The 13125-nt window shown below is 36.6% G+C and overlaps 1 protein-coding gene across 2 annotated transcripts in view; it reads right to left on the bottom strand.

The window, feature by feature from the left end:
* Positions 1-13125, bottom strand: part of PLPPR1 (phospholipid phosphatase related 1) — a 305400-nt gene that overhangs the window by 36433 nt on the left and 255842 nt on the right. For both annotated transcript variants that reach the window (XM_024252216.3, XM_054520375.2), the window contains exon 4: positions 4629-4761. In XM_024252216.3, the coding sequence (XP_024107984.1) occupies positions 4629-4761 (133 nt within the window). The remainder of the gene's footprint in view (positions 1-4628; positions 4762-13125) is intronic.

The following is a 13125-nucleotide window of genomic DNA, read 5'->3' as shown; positions in this document are numbered from 1 at the left end:
CTTCAGTCTCTTTGCTATGGATAACACACAAATACACATATACACTTATATAATGTTGTATTCTTTTTATTTAAAAACAATTATGGATTCATAGTGTTTTCACTTTTCACATATCATGAATATTCTCCATGAAAAATTCTTAATACCATTTTCTGAGGTTGCAACTTACAATGGCAGCATTTTTTTAAAAAAAATTAGAGATATCTAACTTAAAAAATAATTTTAGTCCACAAAAATTAATCTACATTTCTGATTGTTTCATTAGAATGGATTATTTGCAGTGGAATTTGGGGTTTAAAAAAACCATTATTTGTAAGGTTATTGAAATACACTGTCAAATTGCAATGCAGAAAGGGTTAAATATCAATTTACTTTCACCAGAATTGTATTAGAATCTCACGTTTTTTCATCTTTTACAGCATAAAGCCTTACTTTCTTAAAAACAAATTCACTGGCCTTTTTTGCAATGTGGAGCTGATGATATTTCTTGGAAAATACTATTTGTAGTAGATTGTGGAATAATTACATAAACTGCAAGAGAAAAGTCATGCCATTTCAGGTTCATTAGAATGGCTAGCGGAAACAGTTGTCATTTTCCAATGTCAATTGCGTAGTATGTATTTTGGTAGCTTTGGGGCTAGAAAAAAGACTGTTAAGCTCTTCAAAATAAGTTTTTCTAATACATTTTGATTACTCCCTTATTTTACTCTAATTTTTTCCAAAGAAAACATTTCCATTTAAAGAGTCTTTATTCTAAGTAGTAGCCTTTCTTGTGAAAAAAATTCACATACTCAGAGTAAGTTACCCTTCTCAAGATAAATAGATGCATTCCTTCACCCCTCCTACAGGAAAAGTCAGAACAGACTTCTCTGGCTTTCTCTTAGAAATTACCTCATTTCTGCACTTTAATTTCCTAGGACTAAGCTGAAAGTGGTAATAAAGTTAATTAAACAGAAGGCAAATGAATACTTAAGAATCAGCTTTTATGAAACTAGTTTTAGGCAAATCCATGATTTAACAAAGTTTATCTTTGCTTTTCATTCACCCTAATAAAGACATACCTGAGGTTGGGCAATTTACAAAGCAAAGAGGTTTAATGAAGAACTCACAGTTCCATGTGGCTGGGGAAGCCTCACAATCATGGCAGAAGGCAAGGAGGAGCAAGTCATGTCTTACATAGATGGCAGCAGGCAAAGAGAGAAAATGAGGAAGACGCAAAAGCAGAAACCCCTGATAAAACCATCAGATATTTTGAGACTTATTCACTACCATGAGAACAGTATGGGGGAACCACCCCCATGATTCAAGTTATCTCCTACCAGGTCCCTCTCTCAACATGTGGGAATTATGGGAGTACAATTCAAGATGAGATTTGGGTAGAGACACAAAGCCAAACCATATCAACTCTCAAAAATCATTTTTTGGCAACCTATGTGCCAGGTACTTTGAAGTATGCTGTTGATATGGAATGAAAAAGATATAACTTCTGCTCTCCAAGCGATCACAAATTAATAGGAGTAACAGATTTAAGTAATTATAGTAATATGAGAAGTGCCTATAACAGATGTAGGTGCAAGGCTCAATGGAGGCCTAGAAGACGAGGCAACTAGTTGATGGGATTGGTAAACAGGTAATGTCTAAACAGCGTTCTGAAGACGAGTAGGGTTTGGCCAGCTTGTAAAGTGAAGGGGTAGCAATAGAATATTCTAGGCTGAAGGAGCAGCACATGTGCAGGTACTGAGGCAAGGTGTCACACTTTCCTTTGGAGGGCATGTGAAGCTGTTTAGCATGATGGGAGAGGGCCTCACGAGGGAGTGACTCCGGATAAGGCTGGAGGCATGTGAGGACCTCAGATTGTGAAGGGCTCTGTAGGCTATGTTAAGAACACTAGAAATCTATTGAAAGGTTTTAAGCAGAGAATTGACTTGCTCATATTTTTGCTTCAAAAAGCTCAATAGCTACAAAACGGTCAATAGATGGTAGCTTTGTGGGGCTGGGGTGAATGCAATGATATTGCAAAACAAGATATAGGGAGAACAGAACTTTTAATCGCCTAAACCAGTGGTTCTCAAATTTTCCATGCATCAGAATCACCTGGATGACTTGTGAAAACACAAATAATCAGACTTAATCCCCATATTTTCTGATTTAGCAGGTATAGAATGAGGCTTAAGAATTTCTAACAAGTTACCAGATGGCCTAAGGTCTGTCTCAGATTTTTTACTTGAGCAATTGGGTGGATCCTAGAGTCATAAAAAACAAAAGAGGGAAAGTGTGAAGCAAGTGCTTTTTTTTTTTTTTTTTTACTAAACCCAGCAATCCCCCTTGCCTTTCAATGCTGTTTCCTCTAATTCTCCAAAGTTTAAATGTTATCTTTTGGCTATCTCTCTGCTCTAGCATCCCTTCCTTAGAAGCAGAATCTCATGATGCTGAACTCTAACTCACCTTATTTGAATGTCGCTGGCTTATCCTCCCAAGGTCCAGATCTCTATTAACTTATGATAGACCCAAATGGACTAACGTGTCATTGATTATAAATGGGAATTTGATGCTCCTCCAGCGTGACAAATTTCTACTTTAATGGTGGTCTTTCTGAACCATGCCTCACTCCGATGTGGTGTCTCAAGTGGGAGTTTTGGATACCACAACAGACAATCTAGAGGACTGGTTCCTGGACGGTAGGTATCTTCTGGCATCCCTCAATGAACAGAGACTTGTGCTACCAATGCATAAAGGTCTATATAAATGACAAGTGCCAGTCAAAATTTCTATTCCTTGGACTCTGCTTCAAGTGGGTGGGTCACAAAATGTGTAATTTACCTTTGCCAAGGGAAATAACAGTGACTTTTAAAGGTATTCCAATTTAATTGTAATAAATCTCTGCTTTAAATAACTTGCTTTAATTATATGTACAGGAAACAGATTGGACAGTGGTCATAAAATCTTCCCTGAATCAAATTATGTATGTGTGTGTGCATGTGTTACTCCTTGGGAAAAGTTACTTTACCCCATTTCCTGTCAAGATTCTTCATATGTACAAGTAGGACTATGAAATACGTTACAGGGGCTGGGCACAGTGACTCATGTCTGTAATCCCAGCACTTTGGGAGGCTGAGGCAGGTGGATCACCTGAGGTCAGAAGTTCAAGCTTGGCCAAGATGGTGGAACCCCGTCTCTACTAAAAATGCAAAAATGCAAAAATTATCCAGCCTTAGGGACAGGCACCTGTAATCCCACCTACTCGGGAGGCTGAGACAGGAGAATCACTTGAACCTGGCAGACAGAGGTTGCAGTGAGCCAAGATCGTGCCACTGCACTCCAGCCTGGGGAGAGAGCAAGAATCTGTCTAAAAAATAAAATACTTTACAGGGTTTTGGGTAGATTAAATGAAATAATTTCTGTAAAATGTCTAGTTTAGTGTTCTGTATAACAAATATTCTCTCCTCATTTCCCCTTGATGATCTCTTATCTTGCCCCTCTGGGAAGTGATCAAACTCTGGACATCTTTGGAAGGAACCATTGTTTGGAATGAGTGAACTAGACAGTAGTGGCATCATATTGATCGGGGTATACCCGGTAAGCCAATTGCAAACTTCCATAATCTGCAAAAACTTTTATTCTGCAAATAACATCAAATGCCTGAGACTATTTTAATGTTAAGGGTTACTTCTTTTAAATTAGATTTTCTTAGGTTTCCCGCTGCACTATTTCTTTCATTTCCACTCCAACCAGACAAGTTATTACATATTTGATTTTGATATGGTATTTGCTTATTACTTGAAGAAATTCAATCATTTCCTACAACAGGAAAAAAAGATTAAGGATTACCAAAAGGCTTGTTGACAGCATGCTGTATTCTGACCTTCACTTTCTCAGTTGTCAGTTCTCTTGTTTTAAATGGTATCATGGCTCCCTTAAAAATCTGGTCAGTAGGTATTTGTAGGATCTCATTAGAATACTGTAATAGTTATCATTTATAGAGTACTTAATGTGCAGGAACTTTGTAAGATCTCTATTCCTACCTGTACCCATACACATTTATTCCCATATCTGTAATTATTAATCACTAGCACCTCAGGAGTTTTCATAAAAGTCCTAGAAGGAGGGATGTAGAATATGCCTTCATTATTCCTTATCATGAACACTAATAAAAGTATTTGTTTTCCAACTTTGAAAAGGCATTATTTTCAAGAAACTGATGGCTGAGATTTCCCACTCTTTGTTAAATTCCCTGCATAACAAAATTACTGGATGGGAAATCTCTGTCAGGAAATTTGACTATTTCTAAATTTACTTTATTGGCATCCCCTGATGCTCCCCCACCCCAACCCCTTGCCTGACTCTGCTAAAAGGTGTATAGCAATATCCAGCCAATACTGAAACATACGTCCAGGGGAATCTCAGATAACTGCTATGTGGGGGGAAATATCAGTTGAAATCATTCATAAGACAATTTAAGAAGTACCATTTTGAGAGTTAAAAATTTGATGTGGCAGTAGGATCAGGAAAATCCCCAAAGCAGCCCTTGCTTTTAATGTTGATACTTCCATAGTTTATTTTACCAAGTGTTTGCCTTTAGTAATTTTACTTTTATGTGAGAGCTTAGTTCAGCACCATCTTGTACTCACCTATGAATCTTATGATCCTTCGAAGTAAGGGGTTCAGGTAACAGCATTCTCCGGTCAGAATTGTTTTCTCCTGAGCAATCAGGGATTCTCTTGTTGATTTTATGAAATACATGGATATCTCACCAATAAAAATCTACGGAAGGAATGTTTAAGAAATGTCAAGTTGGAGATCTGTTTGATAAGAGAGGCCCATGGCTTTAAAAACAAAACAAAACTGTTGAGGACCCACAATACTTTTAAAAGATGTTAGAAAGAGATGGTGAATTAGATAGTAATTTGCATTTAACACTTTAAAAGAATTAGAGAAAGTGATAATTGATCATTTCAGATAGAGTTTCATCCTATAATATTAAAATCTAAGGTCACATGGAAACAAATTGAAATTATAAGTTGTAATAGAATTTATGACAAGGTTCATGCTGGGATTGAATTCTTTTTTAACTTTCTGTGTGAGTTGCAATGATGAGGAATGATTCAGACAGCCAATGTGCCCAAGAAGGCATTATATACACACATCACAAGAGGTGACAGTGAGACCTCACTTTATATCAATAGGTTCGTGAAAACTGGAACTTTAAGTGAAATGACATACTGTATGCTATAAGAATTTAACTCTTGTTTATATCAATTAGTCTACGGTAAAATTAGTTTTGTTATATAGCTTGTTGTTTTGCTTAAACTTGCAGTTCCAAGAACCTATCCACAACATTAAGTGAGGACTTTACTCAACTGCATTACCTTATTATGTGCCATTACAATTATTTACATTCTAAATTCTTATTTGATCACATTTGCCTCAGTTATATTTCTCCTACCCTGAACTGGTTGATTAGCCCTTCTTTATTATAGGCATCTCTCTCTTATTAAACTAATAAGTATATGTTACCCTTTAAATTATAATGCCCTTATGTAGATTGGAAGCCCCCTAATAGCAGGGACTACATCTTAATAATTCTTTAGTATCCTTATGGCACCCAGGACAGTGTATTCCCATTTAAAACAAGGAATTGGCAGGAGACAAGTTTTCATGAACAATGACACTGCCATAACTGAAGATTGAGACTTATCAAGGAAGAGTAAAAGGTTAATTACCGTCATCTGTTAAATACTGGGCATTAGGCACTTCAGCATAGTATTTTCAGGCTCACAAGATCCCTCCTGTAGGCATAACTATCCTTGCTTTACTGTTGAGGGGTGACAGTTTAGCAAGTTTAGGTAATTTACCCTCCAAAGCATATGGATGGCACATGGGGCACAGGAATTAGTATGTACGTCAATTGGATTCCAAAGTCCACACTTCCCACTATTCATATGCCATTTTGATTTTCTTAATCCTAATTTTAACATTTCCCCAGAATAATGTGATCTGATAGATGATCATCTTTGCTGTACGTAGACCTGTGATTTTAGAGAAAATTTATTAATGTTTTAATTCCCATACCTTATATTTCTCCTGTCATGCTGGAATATCTGTTTAGATGGATAAAGATGATGACATAATGAAAGGCACATGGATAACAGAAATTAAAAAGTATAAAATTTCAAAACTGGAATCATTTATAATGTTCTCCTCCCTTTATGGGTTTCAGGAACTCAGACACACACAGACAGATAGTATCTGAAACATCTCTAGAATGTGACCTATAGTTCTATTTCCACTATACTGTTCTACCTCAAACTTTAACAGCATATTAAGTCTTTAGCATTTAAAACACGCTGAATTTAACCTGTTTTGTTTTCTCTGTCCTCAATATTAAGTAAAAATGTAAGAAATATTTTTATTAAGTCACTACTATGGACAAGTGTAGTGGTAAGGAGGGAGAACTCTGAAGCCAGGGTTTCTTGGCTTCAAAGCTGGGGTTTGTGATTTATTAATTCTGAAGACCTTGGACAAATTAACCTTTCTATGCCTCAGTTATCTGTATAAGCAGGATAACAGTGTCTATTTGTAGGTTTAATAAATAAACACACTCATATATGCATGTGCATGAATTGGATAGAACAGCACCATAATATGTACTATATTATATAAGAGGGTGAAGTTGTTATGAAATCAATTACAACTGCATTAACATTGTTGTTATCATTATTACTACTATTATTACAAAGCACCTTGTAATGTCACTGGGGAGGCAGATTGCAAGATGAATAAAAGACTTATAACCTCCATGAGTATATAATCTACTGAAGAACACATACAAAAATCTTATAAAATCAGATTAGGTCTTATACACATTACAAGGACAAAGTGCTAAGAGGCCAAGGCTCCTGGGTAGAAGGGGATTTCTCTCCTCTAGGAAAGTCAATTTTCATCCCTAATGCCAAATGAACCTCATGGCTAGGAGACTCTGCTGCTTGTTATATATGTAAAAGATGCCATCTTTATTTACAAGAGGACCTTTTCCCTCCTCTGCCAAGAGTACTTGAACCAGATATCTATTATGGTTCTTACCCCATGACATGGAAAATCTCAGTCTATCCTAAAGACATTGAGTTCCTCCAGTTGAGGGCCATTAATATTTGTATTTTTGCTCCTACCCCTGCCTGGAATCTGAAATGTGATTGGTTCCTTCTCTTTTTTTTAATTTTAATTTTAATTTTATTTAAAAGGAAAGAAAAGTAGACTGAACATTTTATGTGGCTTAAAAGATTCTTGCTCTTATAGGCAACAGGGCCCTTGGCATCTCTGTAGCTCAGCAAGGCTTTTGGAGTTCTCCTTAATTCATGACCAACTTCCCTGGAATTGTCCTAAATCTGGATGATGTGACCTTGAAATGGACAGTGCTGGTTGAAATTGACATTGGAGAGAAAATGGGGAAGGGAGAAAAAAACAGAAAAACCACTGAAAAATAGAAAAGTTACTCATTGTACAGGCTAAGATGATTGTAACAGTCATAAGCTACTTTAATTATTTTGATAGAATGCTGTTTTAAAAACTTTAGTAATAATATTTAGCCATAAATTTATTAGGACATCTTAGCCAGATTTTTTTTTTAACTAAACAAAATGGTTTTTAGACTTTAGATCTGAAGATCTTGCTTTACAGTTCTGTCACACTATAAAAGTAACAAGACTTCCCTGGAGTTCAGCATCAGCCTCAGCAGAGATAGGGCAGATATGTGGAATAACACATGGTACCATGGTGTTATTGGCTGAATCAGAGAGAAATCCACAAGGAAGGGCCAGTGAGGTACAAGAAAGAAGCAAGGCATAGATGGGTTGCAGGTGGGATAGTGGCTTGGCACTGGCACAGAGGGAGTCAAGCAAGTAAGAACTGGGGTGGAAAGTAGGCAAGAAAAATAGAATTCAGAGTCAAACAGGTAAACAATGACCCAGCATGGATCACCTTGGCAGGAGGTACCTATGGTTGTGCAGAGTTAGAAATATTCTGTGCCTAATATCCCTTGGAATTAACAATGAATTGATGCTCTACCATATAAAAATATTTGAATAGCTTCTGGAACTCAGCCCTCTCTCTTTTTGCATAAGACCTATCTCTGCCAAAATAAGGTGCCAAGGGGCTTTGTTTGTCCCTAATATATATGATGGTACTACACTACAGTTTTTCATCTCAGTGAACAGATGGGGATAAATTCACACATGATTGGATAAATGAAGTAGTATTTCCTTGTGGGAGCTTTCCTTGCTCTTGCAGACTAGATTAGGTATTTTAATTATACATGAATCTCTTAACCTTGTGTTTTTCGTTTCTAGCTCTTATCACAAATAATTACATATTATCATTTTTCTTAGTTATGGGATGTCCTGCTTGTCTTATTCTTGGTTGCATCCTGAGCCTAGACCAGTGCAAAGTTACACAGTAGTTGCTTAATGTTGGATGAAATAAGCATATCAAGTTAAAGAAGCTCCTTGAGAATATAGGTTTAATGAAGCCGACTTAAAACAAGAAAAAGTGATTTCTATTACTTTTCAGACTTAATGAAAATGTGACTGCCTTAGTGGGGAAGGCTTTGTCAGGCCCTGTAGGAAAATTAAAAGGCTGTCCTGTCACTGCCATAGTGCACTATACAGATCTCTAGCCCAACATCTCCCAGTGAATGGGATTATTGTTTGTAAGTCCCTCTCCATTTGTCTGTGATGTCTTCAAGGGCAGAACTTTTGTCCTTCCTTGTACAATGCCTAGAACAGAACCTGGTATACAGTAGGGGCAATATCTGTTTTTGTGGTCTTCTACAGCCTAATCTTGGAAGTGAAACATTTGTTGGAATAAATATGACATTTAATCCTTAAAGGATTTACTTTCGGATAGAACACTCCAACTTTAATTGCCCTGAAGATGAACACTTGAGGAAAACCGCACTATGTGCCAGAAATCACAGAATTCTGGCTGTATTGCTTAAGAATACATAAAAATCAGAAAATAAATATAAACTATCTCTTTTATACTAAATTTACTTATTCATTCATATAGTGCTCAACAATTTGGGGGAGAGGAACACCCACTCTGTGCCTGGCATTGTACCAGCACTGGGGACACAGAAGTGGACAGATACATAGCAGGGAAATAGAAACAAATCATAATGTGATATGACATAAGAAGTGTGTATGTATATGTGTGTGTGTGTGTGTATATATATATGTAAAATATATATATATAAAATATATATATATACACACACACATATAGGTTTCTGTCCCCAGTTCCTGAAACAGAGCTCCTAAGGCCTTTGTAATTCCCTATGTGATTTGGATCACCTTTTGTTCTAATGAGACAACTTGGTGAGCTCTGGGTAGCTTAAGGGTAGGGGCTGGTTGCCAGGGGAACCCACCATGTGCTTAGAGGGTTGGAACTTTCAGCCTCACTCAGTTCTGGGGAGGAAAAAGGGGGCTGAAGGCTGAGTCAATAAGCAGTAGCCGGTGATTTAATCAATTGTGTTTACGTAATGAAGCCTCCATTAAAACCCCAAATGGACTAGGTTCAGGGAAGTTCTGCATTGATGAACATAGGGAGGTACCCACATGGTGGTGAGCCCTGAGAGGGCATGGATGCTTTGTGCCCCTTCCCACATACCTTGTTCTATCCATCTCTTCCATCTGGCTGTTCATCTGTGTCCTTTGTAATATCCTTTATAATAAATGGGTAAATGTTAGCAAAGGGTTTCCCTGAGTTCTGTGAATTGTTTTGCAAATTAATGGAACCAGTGGAGGGGGTTGTGGGAACCTCAGTTTATAGCTGGTTGATCAGAAGTATAGGTAACAGATTATTACTTGCAAGTGGCGTTAGAAATAGAGGCAGTCTTGTAAGACCAAGCCCTCAATCTATAGAATCTGACACCAATTCCGGGTAGACAGTGTCAGAACTGAGTTGAATTAAAGGACACCAGTTGGAGAACTGGTTTGCGTTTGAGAGAAACATATCAACATCTGGGTTAGAAGTGTTGTGTTGACTGTGTAAAAGAGTAGGAAAGACTTTTTTTTCCCCTTTGGAAATGTCATGAAATCACACATGATTAAAAAATAAACCAAGGAGATGGGAGAGTGACAAACATGAGATAATCAAAAAAGAAAAAAGCATTGCTTGTCTCAGTCATTTCAGAAGCCCATTTCTTACTTTATGAAAATAAGTACAAATTCTAGAAATTCTCCATTCAGTGAGGCTTTTCAATACTTACACAAGGGGATAAAAAAAACAAGATAGTGATAAAATTTACACACAACCTATCTTCATTAAAACATACGAGTGTGTACCCACACAGATCTAAACAGAAGCACACCAAAGTATAACAGGCTAAACAGAACTTATGCAACAGAGTTGGGACTCAAATTCATAAGTAAAATGTCCTAATACTCTCATGTCAAAAGTGATAAGTGGTATAAGGATTATTACTGTCAGCCAACAACAATCAAATAGCAAATGAGGTATGGAGCATAAAAGAAAAATCAGAGCAAGGGTATATACTAATCTATCTAGTTATTGGCATAATGTCTGGATTATATTAAGTGATAATGTTTGTAAAAGAAATACAGGAAGGGAAGAAGTGGGTCATTTTATAATTAAAGTGTAATGAGATATTCCTAGCTTTCAGTTAAAAGTATGATGAACATAAAATGTGCCTATGAAACAATCCAGCTCTCACATGCAAATGAGTAGGCTTCAGAGATGTTCATTTTCCTGTATTTTGCTGACACATAGGACGGTCCATTCACTGGGTCCCATAGTCTCATATACGGCCCGATTCTGCTTGAAGAGAGAGAAAGGAGCCAGGAAGATAAGGGATCTTTCTTCTTTATGCCAAGCCATTAGCCCACATTGGATATTGTTTTGCTAACCATGGCAGACTTGTGATTCTGGTTTTGGCAATGTCAGGGGTCCTCCATCGTACTGTACCTCTGCCACATCACTTTGCCTCAATCTATTACTGTGCTGAGAGAGCATCTGGGTCATGTGGGACTCTCCATGTGTTCAGACCTGGTTGCCTTGCCTAATTTTGGTCTTTCTGATTGTTGGATAACAAACACCGTAACACCCATGGCAATTGAGAGTATTCTCCAGTGAGAAATGGTCAAGGCCAAACTAGATCTGGCAGTGAATGAACTGCAAATGGATTCCATTGGTCCATTTCTCATCCCCCAACTTATGCCAGCTCTAATCCCAACAGACACATGACCTTTAGATGACAGTGACTATAAGTAATGAAGATAACTGTTCTATCTTGATAAAGTTATCTTTTGAATATGAAAACCCAAATGTAAACCAAATAACCCTGAAACACAGTGCATCAGTTTGGCATGTTATCTTTTAGGCTGTGTTTCTTCAAAAATTTTATTTTTTAAAACTTGACAGATAAAATTGTAGGTATTTATTGAGTGCAACTTGATGCATTAAATTGTATGCACACTGTGATATTAATAAATCTAGATAATTAACATATGCATGATCTTACATAGTTATCATTTTTGTGGTACAAACACTTAATATTCACTTGGGATTTTTCAAGAATATATTTTATTAATTATAGTCACAATATTGTGTAATAGATCTCTTGAACTTATTCCTCTCGTGAGATCAACTTCTGTAGATTCCACATCTATAATTAGAAGTGAGATCATGCAGTATTTGTCTTTCTGTGCCTGGATTATTTCACTTAACATAATGTCCTCTAGGTTTATCCATCTTGTCACCAATGACAGAATTGCCTTTTTAATGGCATATATATCACATCTTTTTAAATCCAGACACTGAGGCAGATTCCATATCTTGGCTATTGGGAATAATGCTGCAATGAATATGGCAGTGCAGATATCTCTTTGATATACTTATTTCATTTCCTTTGTATATACACTCAGTAGTGGTATATAGACTGCTACTAGATCAATGGCAATTCTATTTTTAATTTTTTGAGGAACCTCCATATGGATTCCTATAATGGCTGTACTAACTTACATTTCTACCAGCAATGTGCAAGGGTTCCCTTTTCTCTATATTCCCACCAATATTTATCTTTCATCTTTTGATAATAGCCATTCTAACAGGTGTGAGATTATATCTCAATGTGGTTTTAATTTGCATGTCCTTGATGATTAGTGATACTCAGCATTTTTTTTTCATATATTTGTTGGCCATTTGTCTTTTGTCTATTTAGGCCTTTTCTTCATTTTTAAATTGGGTTATTACCTTGCTATTGAGTTGTTTGATTTCCTTATATTTTAATAACCTTTATTAGACATATGGTTTACAAATACATTTTCCCATTCTGTAGGTTGTCTCCACTTTATTGCTGGTTTTCTTCACTGTGCAGAAGCATTTTAGTTTGATGTAGTCCCATTTGTCTATTTTTGCTTTTGTTGCCTGTGCTTTTGGGTTCATATCCAGAAAATTATTGCCCAGACATATGTCATGAAGTTTTTCTTCTATGTAAGTCCTCATTGCTTTAGGTATTACAATTAAGTATTTAATCCATTTTGAGTTGATTTTTGTATACGGTGTGAGATAAAGGTTTAATTTTACTCTTCTGCATGTAGATAGCCAGTTTTCCTAACATAATTTATTAATGGACTGACCTTTTCCCATTGTGTGTGCTTGACACCTTTGTTGAAAATCAGTTGGCTATAAACGTGTGGATTTATTTCTGGGTTCCCTTCTATTCCATTGGTCTTTCTTTATATGCCAATAGCATGTTGTTTTGGTTACTAATAGCCTTGTAGTATATTTTTAAGTCAGATAGTGTGATGTCTCCAGATTTGTTCTTTTTTGCTCAGGATTGCTTTGGCTATTCTAGGTCTTTTTTGATTGATGACTTTTAGGATTGTTTTTTCTATCCTGTGAAAAATACCATTGATAGCTGGGTGTGGTGGCTCACGGCTGTGATCTTAGCACTTTGGAAGGCTGAGATTGGAGGACTGCTTGAGGCCAGGAGTTCAAGACTAGCCTGGTCAACATAGCGAGATCCCGTCACTATAAAAAATATATCATTGATATTTTGGTAGCAGTTGAGTTGAATCTGTAGATTGCTGCAGGTAGTATTAAACATTTTAA

This window comes from Pongo abelii, chromosome 13, assembly GCF_028885655.2.
Source record: "Pongo abelii isolate AG06213 chromosome 13, NHGRI_mPonAbe1-v2.0_pri, whole genome shotgun sequence".
Lineage (NCBI taxonomy): Eukaryota > Metazoa > Chordata > Mammalia > Primates > Hominidae > Pongo > Pongo abelii.
This window is presented reverse-complemented; position numbering and strand designations above follow the sequence as displayed.